The following is a 24249-nucleotide window of genomic DNA, read 5'->3' as shown; positions in this document are numbered from 1 at the left end:
CTCCAGCCTGGGTCACAGAATGATACTGTGTCAAAAAAAAAAAAAAAAAAAAGAAAAAAAAAAGAAAAGAAAAAAAAGAAAAGAGAAGAAAAAAATGCCCTTTATGTCTCACTATTAGAAAGCATTTTAAAAATCATACACAACTCTCAATTTACCAGAATTTGGTATAAATCACCAGAGGAAAAGAGAGATTAAAGAAAAGGAGTGGTGTATGTATACTTGCACTCTTCACACACCATCAACCATTTATACTGTTCTTAGCTCCATTTCCTTGGTTCAGCTGCTAATTTGATTAAGGCTCTACTGGTGACTTGCTCTGTTGCATTCCTCCTTCTGAACTGGAATGCTTCCCTTCGTGGACTTCTTGAGCAAATTCATGAATAAAACAGAAGAGTAAGGCCTGGGGAAAGTGTGTGAGGATATAGCCTATGGCTGGTAATGTTGAAGTTTCAAGGCTGCTCTGGTGATGGTGGTGGCATTAATAAAAGAACAGTAAGAAAAAGAGTCATGTAGAAAAAGCTTGTTAATGATGAAATACACTTAGAGATCAACTTGGAAACAGTGTCTCACCAACTAATGAACATCTTAGTAAAATGAAATATTTCCCTCTGGCAAAGGTATGCTTTCTGAGCTTAAGGATGAGTTTCTAATACGGCAACAAGAATGTGGGTAATATGGGAAGCAAAATTCTATATTCTTTCCCATCTGAGCAAGTAGCTATGGAGTCTGCCTTGGTATGAATCAAAGATTTTGTTTTTAATGACAACTAAAATACAAAGTTAACATTGACCTATTATATTTTAAATGACATACACAATTAACATTAAATGCCTTTAAAATGTATTATATTAACACATTTCAATGTTTTATATAGAAACAAATCAAGACAAGGCTAGATTTTGTAAAATAAATGTTGAATCAGTAAATAAATGAAAATGTTAAATAACAAGGATTTTAAGAGTTTATTTATACTATAGATTTGAAGAGATATACAATATCTTTGATGAAGAATGCAATACTCTTCTGATGAAGTATTCATCAGAATTACCAGAGAAATATTTTCATAAGCACACACAGCTGGAACCCAACACTGATAAACAAAAGTGGTGGAAATAGAAATTTAAATGGTTAAAAATTTCCCTAAAAAGTACAGGTCTGGTTAAAATATGTTTATAGCCTAGACTACCACTGAAATGCTCAAGTCATGTATTTATAAAATATAACCACTAGATGGAGGCAAAGTACTTACAGTTGGTGATGTAGCAGCAGAGAGCAAAGGTAAAATTCCTCCACAAGCAATGATGATGTTGTCTACCATTTGGGAAATGAGGTGAATTGTGTTATGTACAAAAATAATATTTTCATTGCTATTGACAAAATCCATTACAGACTTTGTGGAATGGCTAAAATACAGAAAACAGAAATGAGTATGTTTTGGCTTACTTAAATGAAAAGCTTAGACAATCAGAATAACAAGTGAAAAATTATAGAACTGTAGGAGCTAGCCATATTTAAAATTAAATTATTATAAAATAAAGCAATTTATAATTGAGATATCATATTACCAAAAACTAAGCATTCATCTCCACAGGATTTTGTGTCCAAGTATATTAACTCATTATATTATTACTTTGCTTGAAAAATACAGTACTAGATTCTAAGACATATGACTGACTCAACAAATTTGGCTAAAAATATTTATTTTGCCAAATCTGATTGTTTTTTGTTGAAAGGCAAAACCTTTTAAATATAAAAAGTATGTCTAATGTTAAAAATAATATGGAAACTCAAAATATAACCAATTCAAAATTTTCATAACCATAAATAAAATTTGCAACCGAAAACCTAAAAATTTAACTGAAAGTTCTATTTTGTAGGCAGTTTCAATCTGTCACATACCCAATGACTTCAGCCCCACCTTTGACTAGTCACATTGAAATGTATACTGTTAAAGAAGTGACATGATAGGGGAGTATAAATAAGTCAGTACAAATTCAAGAACTTATTTAATAAGAAAAGGAAAAAAATCTCAAAGTAAGTTGGTAGTACAGTGTTCTCATACAAAACATACAATGTAGATGTCAAAAAAATACGCTGCTTTCATTTGGTGTCAGTCAAGAATATATTTTTTTTTTTTTCTTTTTGAGAAAGGATCTCTGCTGTCACCCAGGCTAGAGTGTAGTGGTGGGATCATGGCTTAGTGCATCCTCAACCTCCCTGGGCCCAGGAGATTCCCGAGTAGATGGGACTACAGGTGGACACCACCACGCCTAGTTAACATTTGTAAAAACAGGGTCTTGCCCTGGTCTCGAACTCCTGAGCTACAGCTATCCTCCCGCCTTGGCCTCCCAAAGTGCTGGGATTATAGGTGTGAGCCACCACACCTAGCCTGAACTGTTTTTTAATGGGAAAAAAATAAGATTAAAAAAAAAGAAATTACTTCATGGTCAAAATTGAGTCAATAATTCTCACCCTTTTAGAGTTGTGAATTATTATCTATCACTGTGTATCTTAAATTTCAAGATGTTTCTCCCTGTCCTAAAAATAAAGTGCTACCTTTAAAAAATTTAAATTACATTAAATTCTACCTGGGTAATTTCATGAGAGCCCATTAAAGAAAACAAAAACACAGAGTAGGTGGATGGAAAAAAAGCTGAGTATCACTCACTTGGAGGCTACTGATATTATAATTATCAAATTACATAATTTATCTCCATACATTGGTCTTCATGTTAATAGCAATGTATTTCATGGTATTTAGGTTTCCTTAGTTACCATCTCTAGGTAATTTATCATATAACAATTAGCAATGAAAGTATATGAGTAGTCTAAGAACAAATTGATCAAATAAAATCAAAAGTAAAATCTTTCTATGGCAGACTTTATTGACTTCTTCCACAACAGTCATAACTTTTTCCCTGCTAACACACATTTTATATTTTGTTTTACTATTGAGCTTGATTGGGTATAGGAAAGACTAGCCTAACCCTAGTTACTAGTTAATTAACCAGTATTAGTCTCTAAAAGCCAGTCATTATAATCCCATTTTCTTTTTCTGATGATTGATTTTGAAAGAGGATGTGATCCTGCTGGCTCACGAGATATAAGGGGGAAATTTCTTGACGGGCTTCTTTTAAAAAAAAGAAGAAAAGAGGAGAAGAAAAAGAGAAAGTGAAAGAGGAGAGAGAAGAAGAGGAGGCAGAGGAAAAATAGGAAGAAGAGGAAGGAAGAAGAGTCATCTCTGCCTTTTAATTTGGGCAGGTTTCTTATGATGAATTGAGGTTGGGAGCTGAAGCAGCCACCTTGAATCCTAAAAGGAAAATGAGGAGAAGCATGGAAGCCAACATTTCTAAGAATGTTGTGCTAGATCATTTAAGTTGCCCTTGCTACTTATATCCATCAACTTCCTAATTGTATTCATGCCTATGTAAATGATGTGCTCTCTTAATTAATTTGTTTCACGTTTACTATTAAAAAATTAAACTGAAAATTTAGAAAGGCCATGGTTTAATTTATGTAGATTTGTTGTCTAAGTTATCATCTTTGAACTGATATCCACTAACTGCTTAAATACTACAGGCTCTGAATACACGTCACAGGGTGATTTTAAACTTTAAACAGTATATATTATAATATTATCACTAATAAATTTAGTACATGGTATTAATTTAAACAGGATACAAGAAAAATGTGGAAATTCCTTTAATCAAGGCAGATTTTTGGTTTTGTCAAAACCAAATAGAATACGCAATGGCAGATTTTAAATATTTGCTTTTAATTTATAAAAAAGAAATATTTCTACCTCCTCCAAACATGTACATCAGTTTCTAATGCAAACAGTAAATCAGTGAGAAGCCGCTGGTGCATTGGAGACCATTTAAACTCAGGAATACGAAACATTGTAGTCCGTGGACCTGGGCTAAACTGGCGCCGCTGTTCCTCAGTCATTGGCATTCCTCGAAATCCTAAATCAACTCGGAGATCTCGGTCTTGTTGGGTGATAGACCGACCCTGCACAGCCTAAAGAAGGAAAAGATGAACTTTTGTGGAATACAAAAGAAATGCCTCATTTTAAAATGAAACTGTGAGTATAGTAAAGTGAATAATGCTTTAATGCTTTAGCATATGACTTTAGCAGTTTAATATATTTCACATATATTATTCACCTGGTAATTCCTTGCACAGGAAACTTTTTGGGCTGAAGTCTCCATTATTGCTTTTATTTTACTATTGCAGAAACTAGGCAAGATAATCAAATACCTAAAGTTAACACCAAAGTTCACACTGAAAACCAGACCCCTTTACCCCATTAAGAGTCTTTAAATTAGACCACATTACTTCCTTAATGAAGTGAGCATATACACAGTGAAGTATACTGGATATATGTCATCAACTAATTGTAAGTAAAGCACAAGATTAGAAAAAATATTACTTAACAGTTTCAAGTTAACTTTGAAGTCTGTTTCACTTACAGTACTTCAATTCAAAAACACAAATGCATTTGATAAGTTAGAAAACAAACCAGAAAAATGTCTATAAACTCCAAATGAAAAACAGGCAAGCCTAGTGTTCAACAGGCAAGCCTATTGTTCAATAAACAATGCACGATGTTTTCCTTTATTTTACATCTGTATCTAATTCAATATGCTCATCTCCTGCCAATTATCACTACAATGCAACTGCCACAAAAATGGAAATTGGCAGTTAGAGAAAAAATAAAAATACTTTCCCCACACACGATATATTATGAAGGATTCTTACTGGAGTACAAAGACACAAGACAGGCATGGTTTACTCTTCATAGTATAAACCTAACAGAAACACATTCAATGTATTTTCAATGACATTAAAAGGCAAGTGGGGCACCCAGAGGATAACAAAACCCAAGTCATTAACGGTAAATGTATTCTTATTTCTTCAACTCTTAACCATAAGGTATTATTTATCCTAGAAAATAAACAAACAGTCATAACTCAGAACTCAACAATTAAAATCCATATCAGAAAACATCATCTGTTTTTAGCTTTATTCCAGTGAGGTCAAACTGAAGCACTAACATTTCCTAACAACCAGACCTAACAGTCTTTAATTGTCTTACAACAAATTTCTATTCATGTGGTTGAACAGAAAATTCTCACTGCTAACAATTCTAATTTTTCTCAGCCATATTACCTACCTCACAGGGTTGTTGTGAGGATTAAATCTGAAAACATATAGCACAGTGCCCGGAACATAGTAGGCACTGGATAAATAACAGTTCCCTTTTCCCTTCCCCTTCATTTATCAGTTCAATCTGGGCTCCAAGTCCTCTTTTCTATAATCCACAGAACAGGGTTGGGCCTGAAGCTTAAAAGGTTAAAATTAATCAAGTGTTCAGAATGAAGATCTTGAGTACAAAATGTGTAAATGTAGTCACAGAGTTATAAAATGTTAGAACTGGCAGAGACCTTAAAGGTCATCCTTTAGTACAACCTCTTGTACTAGATAAGGAAACTTAGGCCCAGAAAGGTTGAGCAAAGTTACACAGAAGAATGTGGCAGAGTTGGAAATATAATTGAGATATTTTTAGTTTCTTATATACATGAAATTATACCACACTATTTAGTTCCATAAATTACTATTATACTATAATTCAATATAAACATGAAGTAACTGATAAGAAATTATTCTGTTTTGGTGCTAACAACTCTATTCAATGCATTTTTATTTATTTCTAGAACTCATATAAGGTAGCTTACTTGTGTCGTAGTAGTTGTTTGGATTTTTCGGATTTCTTTTCCTGATTCTTTGCCATCGTCAGACCTTTCAGTATCTGAAATTATACTTCCTGCATCAATATTTGGTACAATTTTGCTACTAGAAGACTCAGTTTCCAGAGTTGTAGCAGTCATTTCAGCATACTCCAGCCCCTTAGTTGATGATGCTAAGTCTCTTTCAGAAATACTGCTCATTCCATCTGAAGTTGTATGGATTTTGAATTCTTTTTCTTCTATTATACTGGATGTACAAGTTAAGTCTACACTACCGGTCATGTGAGCAAGCAATCCAAGATCATCACTAACACCAAGATGTACTTGTGTGTCCTGAATATTTGGAATAATGTGATTGCTAGAAAGTTCAGGAAGTAGTTTTTCCTCCTGTTTGGGTATTTTATCAAAGAGAAATGATGTACTACTATTGGGAAGGTCTTCTTTCTCATCTGCTAATGTTATCAATGGACCATTATCCTTTTCTTCATTTTTTTTAATGATACCAACACTTCCATGTACATTGTTCTGGAGTTTCTCAACAGCAGCACTATATACATTATCCAACAGAGATTCAACCTCCACAAGGGCACCATTCTCTCCACCCACTAAAGTCTCCGGTGATAAATCCATATCATCGAGCTTTACTTCTGTTGCTTCCACTTTCTCTGCTTTTATATCTACTAAAAGATCATGTACTTCCACATGTACACCACTTCCTGGTCTATCTGAATTTCCAAGAATATCATCTGACACTTTCGTTGACATGAGTAAGTCTCGAGTATCTGTGCTGACAGGGTAATCGGTCTCACTTTCTGGGCTCTGGCTTTGTGAAAGATCTTCTATCTCTCGAATTTCCATTCCACCTTTTGCTCCTGTTGTCTGTGATGAAAGACCAGAGATGGTGCTCACATTCCCTTTCTTTCCCTTTTTAATGTTTTCCTCCTCTTGTCTTTGATATTCCTCATACATTTTGGCTAGGTATTCCTTATGAGCTTCGTAAGTGACCTTAGGAATAAGTAAAGAAAACATTAAGGCATTTTGTACATATCAAAAAGAAAAAACTAAATAATACAAATTAAATTGTGGAAATAGAAAAAATAATGCCAGAAAGTTTAAGACTTCAAAGCTGGCACTTGTTAGTCCTAAAGCAAGTGCTTAGTTTCATTAAGTAACTGGAAATAATCAACAAATACAGCTATATATGATTTATTATAAGGACTGCCAAAATCACACAGATAACTCAGCAATATTAAAAGCTATTTTCTTTTAGGCTAAGTATTTCAATGTTACCCAAACCAAATATGCCAGTTAACTTCCACACATTTATGTAAGCTTAAACAGAGAATAAGCAGCTAATAATATACAATAACCAAAGTACTATTACTATGTCGGTTTTCACCATCTATTGCTCATACGTGCACCCTTCCCAACAACTGATATTAAAAAATTCACACATATCATTAAATATATAAATTTACAAGCTATTAAAACATCACAGTTTTATCCTTATATAAGCTGTTTTGGCTTTGTTACTTTACTTAGGCTTCTTTATTAATAATCAGAATACTTTTTTTTTTGCACAAAGACCTGCAATGTCTTTTTCTTTGCTATTTTCAAATTTGTTAAAGCAATGATAAATCTGAGGTGTCAATACTTCGCAAAATGTAAATTTATAATTGAAACAAAAGCTTTTCTAATATTTTTTAAAGTTCATAGTCTTTCTCTTACAGACATGGGTGCTATTAATGTATATTTAAATAAGTTAACAGAATTTTAGATTGGGGGGACCATCCTTTAAAGAATATCTCATAATACAAAAATCCCCTTAATTTTACAGAAGAAGAAAGCAAGTCCCAAAAGTGGGGGCTGGTAACATAAGGCCCATGGGTCAAAACTGCTTATCACCTCTTTGGGGGAATAAAGGTTTATTCAAACAAAGCCATGATCATTCATTTACATTATGTATTGTCTTTCACACTGAACGGCAGAGTTGAGTAGCTGCATCAGAGGCTATAGAGCCCACACAGCCTATAATATTTACTATCTATCCTTTTAAACATTTTTTTCTAACTCGTGTTCAAGAAGACTTAATGAGTCTCCTAAAATCACAAAACTCAATTATGGCACAGACTAAATTAAAAGCCATACTTCTGACACCCATGCTTCTTCTATAACACTTCATGATGAGAAACCCGTAACTCTGAATTTCCAGAATCGAATGTGTATATACTTGTACAGTTTAATTCACTATTTCATTTTACCAAAGATCAAATAATACTTAAAATAGACATACAGATTTTTAAGATTAAAAATAAAGAAAAGATAAAGCAATTAAAATACCACTAAACTTAAACACTGTATTTATGATTCACTTGGAAATAAAAAAAATCTGACTTCTTAAAAAAAGTCTTAAAAAGTATATTTCAGAGACTATTTCATAAAATATTCTTCCAAGAACCAGTGGAAAGAGCAAATGTCTCAGATTAAAGTTCTCAGATTTGCTGTAAAACAGATGTAGGTCAGCTTTGGGTATAAAACTCCTGATTTATAAATTTGGGGTTTGAATTAATTCATCTATAAGCCACTTTCAAGTTCTAACAGTCTATGAACAGTGAGGGAAAAATACAAAACTGAGATACAGGAATCTGTCAAAATCTAAGATGCCCACAAGATGGCACCAGATGCATATTTGTAGCCATTTAATCCACTGCAATAACTCTGATGATATTAAAATGTTAAATACCGTGTTACCTTGGAATGGGCTATTGAGAGGGTATCCACCCAGACTCTCCAGCCTCCCCATTCATATTTTATTGCATGATACAAAAGAATCCGGAAGATATTGTAGACCATTTCCGTAATCTTCTGTTCCTCAGAATTTTTAGGATTGATATAGCCAAGAGAAAACATCCAATCCTGCCACACTGAACACTGCAATAAGCATCTAGGGAGAAAAAAATTTGATCTCATTAAAAATATCCAAATTAAGTTAGAATTTACTATTTTGAAACTTTGATAAATAAAATAGTGAAAATATGATCTGACCTCAGTAAAGCAAGGTGTACAGTCATGCTGCATGTTATATATTCTATACTTGGAATGACTTTCTCTTATTTCTCTACCAGTAAAAATCCTAATTATCATTCAAAATCATTTTCCTAACTTTCACAGTCAGATTTACTTATTGCTTCTCTACTTTCTCATCACCTTTAGCACTCACAATATACTTAACACATTATACATTAATCATTGCTTTATGGTTTCCCACTGGAATGTACTGAGACTGTGTACTAAGACTATCTTGTGTAGCACAAGGTCTTACACTGAACACAGTAGGCACTCAATCAATATTTGTTAAATTATAGACTCAGGCAATGACTACCCCAGAGTTCATGGCCTCAGACTCTACCCCATGTTCTAGCTAACTAGCTTAAAAATGCACAACATTCAGCCATAAGAAATATGGGGTGGAAAGCATAGATGAAAATGGGGAAATCCAACACAATTACAACTGAAAGTTCCATTGGTGATAGATAGGTACCACTAAAAGGGATATTACATTCTAAATAAGAGTTTGTTTATATGTATATTCATATATACAATTAAAATATAATATCCATGTAACAAAATAAAAATAATATAAAAATAAATAGAAGAATACCGAATACAGATTATGTCAAAGAAACATAAAATGCCTTTTCTGATGATTAAAAGTATTTAGCAATATGGAAAAGATTTGAAATGAATTGAAAATCTAAAAGAGAGAAAATATTAATTATGGAATAAAGTGTTGTTATAGTATCCAAACTGCTTACCTTCTATTTTCACGGCTGTTACTGAAAAGTTTTATCATATCAGATAAAAATAAACGACGAACTTCCATCAGCTCTGCACTTGGTGTAGAGTTTTTTAACAAAGTTGCCACCACTTTAAGAATCACTGTAAACAAAGAAAAAAAACTTGAAGATTTGTAACCATATCCTATGTTCAACTCAAAAAGTATTACCAACTTTCAAATAAATACTTAACACTATAAAAGGTGAGTTAAAACTGTCATGAACTAGGTAAACACCATAATGATTTAAGGGGTTAGGAAAAGTTTTGATTTAGTCTCATATGTTGCCATGCGCCTACCACAATACAGTAAAGAACTGCCATTTGCTCACTTGGATTCTGAATTTTCACTGTAGAATCTGGCTCTGGATGTGGTTTGTGTACGACCTGAGTACACACTTGTTCTGTCAAGATCTGAAAGATGAAGAATTTGAACTTCATTTAGAAAACAATTTAAATCATAATTGCAAAATATAGATATACAATGAACCTGCAAAAGAAATGTCAATGCAGTCCAAACCAAAAGAAACATCTCTTCTAAAGGGACTTTTTTCTTTCTTTCTTTCGAGACGGAGTTTCACTCTTGTTGCCCAGGTTGGAGTGCAATGGTGCAATCTTGGCTTCAACCTCCACCTCACGGGTTCAAGTGACTCTCTTCCCTCAGTCTCCCAAATAGCTGGGATTACAGGCACGTGCCACCACGCCTGGCTAATTTTTTGTATTTTTAGTAGAGACAGGGTTTCACCATATTGATCAGGCTGGTCTCGAACTCCTGACCTCAGATGATCCACCCGCCTCAGCCTTCCAAAGTGCTGGGGTTACAGGTGTGAGCCACTGTGCCCAGCCCTAAAGAGACTTTTTAATGAATTACACATACTTCTAAACTCTTTAACTCTGTATTCACCAAATTTTATTTATTATTTATACATACAAAACCAGAACCGGTATCTATAGAAGGAAAGATTAGGAAATTAATGAATTTATTGTTTGAAATGTCTTTTCGGTGTTCCTAAAATTATTTATGAACTTTTTTTTTTTTTTTTTTTTTTTTTTAGAGACAGAATCTCACTATGGTACCCCCAGGCTGGACTGCAGCAGCACAATCATGGCTCATTGCAGCCTCCAACTCCTGGACTCAAGTGATCCTCCTGCCTAAGTCTCCCAAGTAGCTGGGGCTACAGGTTCATGCCAACACACTCAGCTAATTATTTTTCTCATTTTTTGGTAAAGATGGGGTCTCACTTTATCGCCCAGGCTCATCTTGAACTCCTGGGCTCCTGCAATCCTCCTGCTTCACCTTCTCAAAGTGCTGGGATTAAACGCATGAGCCACCACATCTGGCCCCTACTTCAATAAGTGTGACAAGGGAAAGTTCTTCCTAACAATGTGGCTCATTGTCATTTACTAATGAGTTTTTTAAATTATTTCTTTCAAATACAAAAAAAACAGTTGACCAAAGAAAGGAAAGAGAAAATTCTAAAACATTTACTAACTTTCCCACTAAAATGTGGGAGCAGGATTTTGAACATCGTCTTCATTGTTATATTCCTAGTAATCAGCACTAATGCCTGACACACAACAGCATTCAGTAAATATTTGTTAAATTAAAGAATAATTAACCTAATTATATATCAATAATGTATGTACGACTGCTCACTGTATTTTAGGCTTGAGCTTGTGTTTATCTCTTACATAAACCCTATGAGGTTATATTTAATACAGACATCATTTTATATCTGTGATTTAATTTCCTGTTTAGCTTTAACATGGCAAATTCTGAATAAACAGTTAAACCTAAGTCAAGTACAAAAACTGCTGCAAAACCACCAACGTTAGTTGAAAGGACAATTGAACATAGCTATATTGTAGAAGCTGAAGATGGAAAAAGCAAATTGAGAGAGAGGGATGGTCTCTTCTGATTAGAAAAGGACCACGACATCCGGAAGTTTCATTTTCCTTCCCCTTCTGCTCAGACTAAGGACATTTACATAAGTATATTAGGAATGTTCATAAAAAAGATATTGGCCTGAAATAAAAATTGACCTACTTTATTAAAGAATATAGCATTTAATTACCCCCGTTCCCCTCATTCTCATACCTCTGATGAAACTAAACACTTACTTGTTAAAACAGCGTTTCACAACTTTCTAAACAAAGGACCCCAAACATGCACTCCTAATCAAATGGAGTTGACATGAGATAAAATTTATTTGAAAACCATATACTAAAGAACAATCACTTATTGCTTGGTATATACGTATAAGTAGTTTTCATAACAACTTGCCCCGAAGACCCTGGTGTGTACCTATAGCCCAGTGGATGAGATCCAAGAAAATTGTGGTTATAAATAAAGGATTCAAAATAACTTCAGACGAGCTTAAAGGAAATCAGGACCTACTCTCCCATGATAGTTAAAGTGTTTTCAACCAAAAGAGAAGAAATCACATTGCACAGGAAACAAAAGTGTCACCACTTTTTATATTGTCTTTTTTAAGTCCCTACTTTATCATCTAACAATGAAAAGAATAACTGCCTTCCCTATCTAATAAAACTGCTAGGAAGACTAAATAAAGCTCCATATGTGAAAGTGCTTTGAAAACTATAACAAATTCAAATATAAGGGTTTTTAAAATGACAAACATATACTCAGAAACTCAATTCAACATGTATTTATTAATAACCAGTTATGTGCCCTCCCTCTGCTAAATGTTTGCAGACTGAAAATACATTGCTAGGTGCAACTTCATTTCTAGTAGCAATTTATTTAATTATTGTTCTGGAGGCAGGCATAAATGCATGCCCCAATTAAAATGTAACAAAACATGATAGACTATCATTAAGAACCTATGTGGCCAGGCACGGTGGCTCACACCTGTAATCCCAGCACTTTGGGAGGCCGAGGTGGGTGGATCACAAGGTCAGGAGATCGAGACCATCCTGGCTAACACGGTGAAACCCTGTCTCTACTAAAAAATACAAAAAATTACCCGGGCGTGGTGGCGGGCGCCTGTAGTCCCAGCTACTCAGGAGGCTGAGGCAGGAGAATGGCGTGAACTTGGGAGGCGGAGCTTGCAGTGAGCCGAGATCACGCTACTGCACTCCAGCCTGGGTGACAGAGTGAGACTCTGTCTCAAAAAAAACAAAAAAAGAACCTATGTAAGTTTAAAAAGGGAGAAAGGGAATAATGAAATATAAATAAAGAGATGAATGTAGACCCAAACATTCTAATGAAAGAGCAGGACTCAAGATGGGCCCCAAAGGTTTGACTGGATTGGTAAGAGATATGCATAGTAACCCCAAACCCCCACTAAAACAAAATTGTACAGAGGTTCAGAGCTGGATATGGACATGAAAACCAATGTGTATTTAACACTTAGAGCACATCTCAATTCATACCAGCCACATTTTAAGTGTTCAACAGCCGCATGTCCCCAGTGGCTATAATACAGGTAATCGACAGGGAGGAAAACAACAACGAATCATAAGCATGGAGGTAACTTTATATGCTATTTACAGAGATACACCTGAGCCCAGCATTACACACTGAAATTTCATTTTATAAATGGAATTATTTTGCAATTCATGTGTTACAGAACTTTAGGCTGAAGCAGGGGCTACTGAAGCTATCTTTCTGATGCACCTGCTCCCCAGCTTCATCATGCGTAAATTTTGTAGTATTAGTAGGCTCAACTTTTTGAGATGGGGTGGTAAAAAAAAAAAGGCAAACTATTAACCCTGCTGTTGCATCTAACTGCCACTGTATTTGGGTCAGAGAATCTTTACAGGTTTGGACAAGCTACCTAACTTTGTGACTTTTTTTTTCTGTGAATAGAAAGTTTGAATAAGATGGTATCTAACATACTGTCCACCTCTGAAATTCTATAATTTTGAGAAAAACTTTGATTATTAAGTGCTTAGTTTTAAAGTTGACTAACTCGTAAAATGATTGCATTCATAAATTGTTATATCCTTATAGAAACAGTTAATTTAAAAAATATATGTTTTCCTTTAAATTGGTTAGTTATTACTATAAGGAACAAAGCTCTCATTTAGGTTATAAGATCTTACATTTGGCTCCTTGTGTCATCACTACATGTTTAACTAAATTAAGGGAAGAGTATGCAAAGAGAACCCATAAAGCAAAAATAGTATCACAATGAAGTAATGAAACAGATATTATTGTTGAGATTTACAAGTGTATTAAACATAAAAATCTACTTGTTTTGCCTGCAGAAAACATATTCTAAAATCAAACAATTCTTAAGTGTATTAGAGAGTACTACAAATCATTAACAAAAGGAAAACATAATTACTCATAATTTAGAGATGGAGTAACAAAGCAAAACTAAAGATACAAATAGAATTTAAAACACAAGTTTCATAAATATTACAATTCCTAAATATGTATATAAAATAGTTTTGAGTAATTTCAAAAAGAGGTCCATTAAAGTTAACTCACTTCTTAGTATATATCCTACAGAATAAATTCACCTCAGAAAACTATAGACATAAATAATTTATTAATTTTTTTTGGTTTTCAAAATAATCGATATATTTTTACATCTTCACAACTTATACAATGTTGTCTGACACGTCCTGCTAAAAATTTGATTTTGTGCCTTAATTTTTTTTTTTTTTTTGAGACAGAGTTTTGCTCTTCTTGCTCAGGCTGGAGTGCAATGGCATAATCCCGGCTCACCGCAACCTCCACCTCCTGGGTTCAAGCGATTCTCCTGCCTCTGCCTCCAGAGTAGCTGCAATTACAGGCATGCGCCACCACGCCTGGCTAATTTTGTATATTTAGTAGTGATGGGGTTTCTCCATTTTGGTCAGGCTGGTCTCGAACTCCCAACCTCAGGTGATCCGCCCACCTCGGCCTCCCAAAGTGCTGGGATTATAGGCGTGAGCCACCGCGCCCGGCCTGTGACTTCAAATTTATTGTTTATTATATTACAAGCATCTTATCAAACTTAAAAGTTTCAAAGGTCACTATAACATAGTCTTTATCCTAATAAGACTTCAAAAAAATTATTAAAATAACAAATTTCTTTTCTTTTTTTTTTTTTTTTTAGAGCAAGTGTCTTGCTTTGTCGACCAGGCTGGAGTGCAGTAGAACAATCTCAGTTCACTGCAACCTCTGCCTCCCAGGTTCAAGCTATTCTACTTCAGCTTCCCGAGTAACTGGAATTACAGGTGCACAGCACCACACTTGGCTAAATTTTTTGTATTTTTAGTAGAGACTGGGTTTCACCATGTTGGATAGGCTGGTCTTAAACTCCTGATCTCAAGTGATCCACCCACCTCAGCCTTCCAAAGTGCTGGGATTACATGCATGAGTCACTGTGCCTGGCCTCCTATTCTATTCTACTCTACTCTACTCTACTCTAAAATATCATTATCAACACCATAAGTTGGTTCTTTATTATTTCTGCACTTAATCTTACACATTCGTAGAGTTGTAGTAATATTTATTCTGATGCATTGCTGAGATTAAGGTGATTTCCCCAAACAGAAAAAAGAAAATGAAGATTAAAAAAACATTTCAAACTCTGGATTATCAAACAACTAATTCTTGCTAAGAGTACAAAACCTGGTTGATGCTAACAAGATGAATTAAACCTAAGCAGAGAGTCTGGAAGCGATTTCCTTTTTCAGTTAAATTTCCTTTACTATGTTAACAAAAATTAAATTGATACCCATCACACAAGTTAATCTTTTTGCAACTAGATGCGACACAGCAAAAGATGTAATGTTTAAACTCTGGTGATCCAGAAACAGTAATCCACTGCCCTGTCATTCTGATAATAAAATTTGGTTTGGCCGTAGTATTAAAGCTTATGTTGAAGACTCTTTCTGCTATTTTGTAGGATTAACAATGATAACCAATCATTTATCATCTCTCTCTTTTGGCATTTTGTACACTTACATTAACTTTTCTTTAGAATATGCGTTCATTATAAACTCAAAGTCCTTGAAAAAATTATTTAAAGTAACCATAAACATTATTCTATTTTAAAAACAAGTATTATTACTAAAATTGGTCAGAGGCCTGTAAGTTGGTTCCTTCATCATTTCAGGAGCTCTGCCTCATCCCACATCCAGTATCAGAGAATTCAAACTTATCTTGAGTTTTCCTCATCTAAGACACAGGACCAGCAATTAGTTGGCTTTGTTTTGTGTAGAATATCACTAGAGACCAAAATCTGGATACTAGGTATACACAGGAGTATAGGTGGTGGGTAAAAACGCTGCTGTACTTGTGTTGAGTCACTTTTCAGGAAGACTAATAGAAATACATATATGTGTGTATACATGTATATGAAATTTTCTTATTTAAAGGTTAGTACTACACAATGGTTTTTCAAATTCAACATATTATGTTATTATGCTACACTCAATATAAAGTTTCACTGACTACTCAGACTCTCTATTATGGATAAGAGGTCAAAATAAGCAGATGCTCAAAAATTCACATAGGTAAAACAATGATTAAAAACTTACATAGGCATCATTGACCAAACCAGTTAGTAGGTCCAAAAAATCAAAACATAAACACATGTTCATGAATATTAGGCACTAGCCTTCAGAAGCCTAATCTGATATTGTAGCAGGTTTTGATTCAGAGGAGGATTTTAATGCTGTCAACTGAGGAGAGATTCTGACATTTTTGCATTATGTATATATATCATGGAACCTACCTATTTTATGATTATTTATTAGTGGCATGACATACAGCAAATTATTTAACCTGTGAGTCTTAGTTTGTCTGTTTTCACAAGCAAAAAAAATACCATTATCATAGGGTAGTTATAAGATCTGAAACAATGTACATAAAGAATTTACCATGTTTGTCATAAGAAGTGCCCAATAAAAAACAGTTACTATGATGAGGGAAATACAATATCAGAATAAAGAAAGAAAATGACCTCATTATACTCTGCATAGGGAAAAGCCATTGTGTTAGTACTTATTCAGTTCTGCATGCCAAATATTGAAACAATATTAAAACACTACTATAATTCAAAAAGGCATTGTTCAGAAAGGCATAGTCTACTAATCTTGTGATTTGTGGAATGATTGACACAAAGTCAGAATATTAAGCTCAGAAACAAACAAACAAACAATTCAGGGCAGTCAGTAGATTTCCTCACTAATCTAAAGAGCAGCCACTCTTAAATTTACTGATAAAATAGAGAAAAAATTAAGTAGTTAAAAGTAATATTATAGAGCAGGGGTCAGAAAACTATGGCCTGTGGGCCAAATCTAGCCTGCCACCTGTTTCTGTAATACAGTTTTACTGGTACACAGCCTGTCTGGTTCATACTGTCTATGGCTGCTTCTGAGCTACAACAGATTTGAGTAGTTGTGACAGATACTGTATAGCCCAGAAAGCCTGAAATATTACTTACTATCTGTCCCTTTACCAGAAAAGTTTGCCTTCCCAGCTATAGATAAATATTTTGTGATAAATATATTTGTAATTATAAGTGCAAAAAGCTGGACAAGAAAACTATATTTAGGATAACATTTTACAAAAGTTCTGTGTGCATATGTGTATGAGTTGAGAAATATATATATATATTCTTAAGTATTAATCAGTATTTGCTAAATTTTATTTTGGTGCTTTTCTACATTTTCCAAATTTTTGCAATGATGAATATTAATTCTGACAGAAGACTATAATACATCTTGTAATAAAAAGAACAACAGAGGGGAGTTAAATTTCTCTGTGCTGCTGTAGAGCAGTGGTCAGCAAACTTTTTATAGATAAGATCAGATAGTATTTTAAGATTTGTGGATCATATAATCTCCATTACAACTACTCAACTCTGTAGTGTCAAGTGACCAATGGACTTTACTTAATGAGTTATGTTCTATAAAACTTTATTTGTGCATAAAGGAAGCAGCCTTAAACCCCCTTGCATGCAACTCTTTCTCTTGAGTACACCCACACTCCCCTTTCTTGAGTTTGTACTTTTCTCTTTGCAAGAAATCTCCATGCTATCACTATTTTGTGACTCATCTTTGAACTCCTATTATCAAGAGCCCGAACACCAGCTGGGGTCAAGGTCCCACCAGTGTTTGGAAACCTCGCCCAGCCCACCAGTATTATCTTTATGATGAGCCAGCCTGGAGCATCATCAGCCTCATTTTAGAATCACTGGCAGTTGGTTGTCCCAAGAACAAGTCAAAGCCAAGGGTAACTCTCTTTCAGAAAATGGGGTGCAACAGCCAAAGAACAGGACCTTAAATTTTAGTACCATCTTGTAATTAGATCGTTTTTTGTGAACATCAGAAGAAATGGACTCAAATATTGTATGTACAGGCCTTCATAGCTCTTTATCAAAACCCTGAGCTTTGTAGGAATTCCTGCCTCTGTTATACTCATACCCTTTCCTTTAAGGCAATCAAATGGGGAACCAGATATCCTAAATGATCCCCTTTTGGAAAATATCAAACAACTAATTAGTTGGAATTAGGAAATATCAAATAACTAATCCAGAGCCTTCCCTCACCTCCTGACCCAGACACAGTCTGGCACCCACAGCTTCTCCCTCTTACCCAGCTCCACCTTTAACTCCTCAGTCTTCTCCTAGTTCCACTGTCTCCAGCACCCAGACTCCTACTAGTCCGCCTCCTTAACATCCTATATAACCTTCCCTACCAAGGGAACTGAGCCCTGCTGGGGTCACCTGCAGTGGTGTTTCCTACCCTCCTAAGGGACCATTCTAAGTTATGTCCACTTAGGGAGGTAGCCAATGGGGATGCTGGGATCATTCATCAGGTGCATATACCTTTGATTTTCAACTAAATTCATGAAGGAATTCTGGGCTATCTCACTCTCATTTGAGTTAACTTGGGGAGATATTCATAACATCTTGTCCATGTGTTGCACCCCTGAAGAAAAGCAGCATATTTGGGCAGAGGCTTATGCTAACAATCTGTCATCTGGGGATTCTGAAGAATATGGTATGGGGGCCACATCTGTGCCTAACAATGACCCTAACTGGAACTATCAACAGGGCCAAGTTGATCTAAGAAAAAGAAATCATATGGTGACTTGTTTAGTGAAGGGAATGAAAAAATGTAACACCAAGCCTGTGGACTATGATAAAACAAGGGAAATAAAGAAAGGATGAAAACCCAGCTTTGTTCCAGAGATGCCTTGTGGAGGCCCTAAGAAAATATACTAACATTGACCCCCATACTGATGCTTGCCAAACTTTATTCGGGACACACTTTATTAGCCAGTCAGCACCTGACATCAGAAGAAAACCACAGAAATTGGCTTTGGGATCCCAAATGCCTATTAATCAAATGCTTGATGTGGCTTTTGTGGTATTCAATAATAGAGATAGGGCTGAATATGCTGAAAGGACCTAGCATGGCAAACAATGAGAGAGCAGCAGGCCCAAATGATAGCAGTCACTATAAGCAGCATCCTGCAACCTCAGGGTCACCCAGAGGGACGCTTCACCCATGGACCAAGCAGACCTACCAGAAAACTTAAAGGTAATGGTTGCTGCTTCAAGTGTGGGGAGCTGTGACACAGGCGCAATACCTGTCCCAGCCAAGGGAGCCCAACCAGACTCTGTCCTCACTACAAGCAGGAGGGCCACTGGAAAAGGGAATGCCCTCAGCTCCAAAGGGAGAGAAGGAAACTTCAGGCCATAATGGTTATAACTGAGGACTGAAGGGACCCAACGTTCCTGGCGGCTCCCACAAAAGCATGGTCATCACAACTAAGGAGCTTTGGGTGACTCGACATGGCAGGAAATAATATTAATTCCTTAATTGATACAGGGGCAAGTTACTCTGTCCTAAAGGCCACTCTTGGACCTTATCTTCCAATAACTGCATTGTCATGGATGTTGATGACACTCCAAAATCAAAACGCTTTACCTTACCCCTGAGCTGCAGGCTACAAAACTCTATGTCCCATTTCTTTATTGGAATGGGATTTCCTGGCCACAGTTGGAGTCACTTTACGTTTATCAGGCCCTGGGAAACATTTCTTTCAAGTATTGGCAATGCTTGTTTTTTCGATACCAGTATCAGACAACCAGAAGATTCCTTCCAAAGTAAGATCTGGAAATGGAACCACAAGTATGAGACCAAGAAACTCCTGGCAAAGTAATACGTGGTCAGCTAGTGATCATCTCTTTAAAAGACAAAAATAATTTCCCACATAAGCATCAATATCTCCTCAAACAAGAAGCCAGGTGAGGACTCTAACCTGTAATTAAGAAGTTTTTAAAACATGGCCTCCTAGTTCCATGTCAGTCTCTTTGTAATAGTCCTGTCCTCCCTGTCCAAAAACAAAATGAAGAATATTGTCTAGTTCAAGGCTTATGAACCATTAATGAGGCTGTAATTCCCTTACATCCTAAAGTGCCAAATCCTTCTACCATATTTACCCAAATATCAGAAGACACCAATTGGTTAATGATATTAGATCTTAAGGATGCTTTCTTTTGTATCCCTTTATGCCTTGACTGTCACTATTTGTTTGCTTTTGAGTGAACTAATCCTGAAAATAGTATTTCCTGGCAGTATACCTGGGTTGTACTGCCTTGGGGCTTTAGGGATAGCCATCACTTGTTCAGAAATGCCTTGGCAAGAGAATTAAGGGAACTGGAGCCAGAAAGGGAAGCCACACGCCAATATGTGGATGACATCCTTGTATGCAGACCCACTAAAGAGGCCTCAGATAAGAATGTTATTCAAGTTCTAAACTTCCTGGGAGAAAGGGTATCCAGTCTCTCCACCCAAGGCCCAGACTTTTAAACTGGAAGTAAAATATCTGGGGTACATCCTAAGCCCAGGAAACTACACCATGTCCATCGAACAAAAGGAAGCTATCTTAAAGGTCAGGCCTCTACAACCGAAGAAGCAACTCAAAACTTTCCTGGGTATGACAGGAATTTGCAAGATTTTGATCCCAGGATTTAGGCTCATTGCTAAGCTACTGTATGAAGCTCTAACAGGGCCAAAGCATGAACTGCTTGAATGGTCAAGGAAACAAGAGGCTTTATGTTCTGGCTGAACAAAGAGGGGTTTGCACAGTAATAAACCACACCTGTTATTCTTATATTAACAATTCAGGATTAGTTGAACTGAAAGTTCAAAAGATTTACTAACAGGCTACCTGGCTACATAATTTCAAAATAATCCCACTGCTCAAACCATCTGGGACTCCATCAAAGGATACCTACCAACTGTGACATGGTTCCTTCCTTCGACCTTTAATAGCTCTCTTATTACTATGAATCTGAATCTTTTTCCTTACTTGTTTAATCTCCTTGTAAATTTTGTGTCTTTTACATTACAACAGTTCCATGTCAAAATGATGGTCATGCAATGATTCCAATCCCTGCCTTGGATTCAGAGTCTCCTGATGACTCACCCTTAGAACCCTCAGGCCAGGCAGCCAAAGATTTCCATACCCTTGCCAGGCAGGGCCAACATCTCTAATCAGCAGGAAGTAGATAAAGAAGACCGACCTTCTCCCTCATCAACCCATAAGAATAAGAAATGGAAATCTCTGAAGGGGAAGGGGAAATGAAACACGAATAATAAGGGTGGTTGCAGGAGAACAAAAAACTCCAGGCAGCAGTTTCGCATGACTAGCAAAAGGAAACTGTTGAAATAGCTTCAGAAGCTAGGGGTTGATAAGACCCTGAAAAGCCAGGATGAGAGCCAAGATAGCTAAGGCTAACTGCACCCAGTATGGCACTGGATTTGATGGAGGTTCACCTAGGACCTCATTATACACTCACTGACGTACTAAATCACACACTCACCAGCACCATAATGGTTCCAGGAACACCCATATTTGGAGTAAAACTAGATAGCATCACAGTTCTGAGAAATATCTACCCTTTTACAGTAATCTTTATGAATATTCCATCCATCCCTCGGTTAGAAGAAACTCATAAAGGTAGCAGCCCCAAAAACCCTTGCATGCAACTCTCTCTTAAGTATACCCACACTCCCCTTTCCTGAGTGTGTACTTTTCTCTTTGCAATAACTCTCTGTACTTTTCCTTAAAAGAACCCAAAGAAACAAAAACTTTAATTTGCAGAGACCGAAATTTGAATTTCATATAATTGAACACATCCCAGAATACTCTTTTTCCCCCATCATTTAAAAATGTAAAACCTATCCTGTTTGAGGACTGTGCAAAATCTGCAATTGACTTGATCTGTTCCATGGCTTACATGAAAAGAAACAGTATTAGAGAAGTGTAAATTTGTTTTTGTTTGTTTTTTGTTTGTTTGTTTTTTGAAGGGGACAGGGTCTCACTTTGTCACTCAGGCTGGAGTGCAGTGGCGCGATCTCAGCTCAGTGCAGCCTTGACCTCCTGGGATCTGGCAGACCTCCTGGGATCAAGCAGTCCTCCTGCCTCAGCCCCACAAGTAGCTGAGATTACAGGTTAATTCAAAATTATAGTACAATTCCATTCAGAAGCTTAGCATCTCCCTTTCTCAATGTCTCTCATTTTTATTTTTAAAACATTTTTATAAAGAAATCTACAATGATGAGATATTCTGTTTAATGTTTTCTGACCACTGCTCTTCTGAGTTAGGAATAATATTATAGATATTTAGTAGTACCTGTAAGTTTTCTCTTAGCATGACTATAATGCCCTTGTATAACAGACGCAAGGCCTTGCCATCTAAATCTATAACAAAATAATCTACACTCTGCTGTATTTCAAAGTGCGAGATTAAAAATCCACTTTTCTTTTCTTGTTTTGACATGATGGGTATGCACGGGTATTTAAAAGCAGAAAACTTAGGTTTGGCAATACAAGTGGTACATGAAACACTGTTGAGGTATTACATCACCGTAATTTCTAGTTTGCCAAGCAACAGTGCAAGGTGAGGAGAGCATAACAAATATTCTTGTTACAACTTTTTAACTCTGTGGTCATGGCACAAAAGCAGCTACAGGCAACAGCTAAACAAATGAGTGTGACTGTGTTCGCTGAAATTTGAAAATCCTATACATTTTACAACTCATATATTATTCTTTTTTTGATTATTTTCAACCACTTAGAAATATAAAAAGCTTCCTTAACTTAGAGCCATACAAAAATGGATGCTGGCAGTTAGCTCTTGTGCTAGAGAAAAAGAACTGGGACCACTGAAGATCAGTTATAGGAAAGCAGAGTTAAGGTTAATGTAAGGGGACATTACTAACATTTTACTAGCATTTAAAAATGAAAGTAGCCACTCTGTGAGGTAGTATACATATTTCCTAGAAAATACTGAACCCAAAACTGTTCCATTTGTTGGAAGTGATAAAAAAGGAACCTCTAAATTGAAATGATGAGATCCAAAGATGCTTCCAGATATCATTTTTACAAATAATTCTTACCGAAATTTATCCCAGTAGCAACTCCAGCTTAATACTGGCAGTGGATAGCTAATAGAAGCAGAAAGAGAGAGAGTAGGAACGAGAGGATAAAAACAGAGGGGTGGGGATGGGGAAGCAGAACTAATATATACTACATAATGGATGTAGTTTATGTGAGAAAGACTTTGTGTGAAGCCAGTCAGCCAACCCATACAAGAAGAAAAGCTCTTGGATCGACATAAAGAGATTGGCAAAAGTTGTACATGGATATGTTTTAAAATAAAATAAAAATATAAGGTATATATTCATTTTTTACCATTAAACCATTTTCTGGTTTAATTAGCTTTTAGATTAACTGACCAACTACTCATCTCAATTGCATAGATTAAGAGGGTTTCCACTGTATACACTTAAAACTTTCATCACACATTTTTTATTTTTACCTCATAAAGTGTGTTGTATGTGGTGACAGTCACAGTGTTTGTATGCAGCATCAGCCTTTCTCCAAGAAGAGTGAAAAGACTATGGGTGTGCATAATTTCAACTTTTCTCCTGGAGAGAAGGAGGAAAAATAAAACACCATGAAACACATTGGATTCTCCGATCACATGACTTTTAGATAAGAGAGAACAATTTATAAGCAGATACAGAATAATACAAGTAATTATTTTCATGAACTTCCATCTATAGAAACAACAGTTTGTAACACAACTGTGTCCTAAAGTTCCAAGACTATTAGTTAAAAACTTTTCAAATAAAATATCTGTGTGAACTAAAATGTGAAATGTAGAAATTATGGAATATTACATACATGTCATTGTTATTATTTTCAAATTTCAAATAACTATTTTGAAGTTATTTTATTGGGTTAAAATTATTGGTTTCCCCTAACATAGAGACCACATAATTTTTAAATCATGCCTGTACAAATTCAAAGTTTATAACATAGACTGTAACAAACCTTAATATCAAGAACTAAAACTATGGTTAAAAATAAATACTCTAGCTTAATTTTGGTGTCATAAAACAAAATAATTCTGCATAATTAAAGAGAGTTCATCATTGCTTGTATTTGTGGTCTACCAATGGATTTTAAAAATATCTTTCTACTTAATGTTGCCTGATTTAATTGTGTCCCTCCCACACCCATACTTAGGATAGAAGGTTCCATTAAAGGCCTCCTGGAACTCTTAGCTCTAGCTCAAGAATTACTACAGGCCTCTCATTTGTGTCACTTCCTTAGAATTCAAGATCTGGGCCCGGAACAGTGGCTCACGCCTGTAATCCCAGCACTTTCAGAGGC

General features: G+C 35.6%; 1 protein-coding gene across 7 annotated transcripts in view; it reads right to left on the bottom strand.

The window, feature by feature from the left end:
* NBEA (neurobeachin) overlaps positions 1-24249 on the bottom strand; it is a 723498-nt gene that overhangs the window by 499894 nt on the left and 199355 nt on the right. For all 7 annotated transcript variants that reach the window (XM_055360199.2, XM_055360200.2, XM_055360202.2 and 4 more), the window contains 7 exons: positions 23390-23498; positions 9917-9998; positions 9566-9689; positions 8502-8694; positions 5739-6755; positions 3803-4020; positions 1250-1403 (listed from right to left, as the gene is read on the bottom strand). In XM_055360199.2, the coding sequence (XP_055216174.2) occupies positions 1250-1403; positions 3803-4020; positions 5739-6755; positions 8502-8694; positions 9566-9689; positions 9917-9998; positions 23390-23498 (1897 nt within the window). The remainder of the gene's footprint in view (positions 1-1249; positions 1404-3802; positions 4021-5738; positions 6756-8501; positions 8695-9565; positions 9690-9916; positions 9999-23389; positions 23499-24249) is intronic.

The sequence above is a fragment of the Gorilla gorilla genome, chromosome 14, assembly GCF_029281585.2.
Source record: "Gorilla gorilla gorilla isolate KB3781 chromosome 14, NHGRI_mGorGor1-v2.1_pri, whole genome shotgun sequence".
In the NCBI taxonomy this organism is placed as follows: Eukaryota; Metazoa; Chordata; class Mammalia; order Primates; family Hominidae; genus Gorilla; species Gorilla gorilla.
Note: the sequence above shows the minus strand (reverse complement) of the source record. Positions and strands in the feature narration are given on the sequence as shown.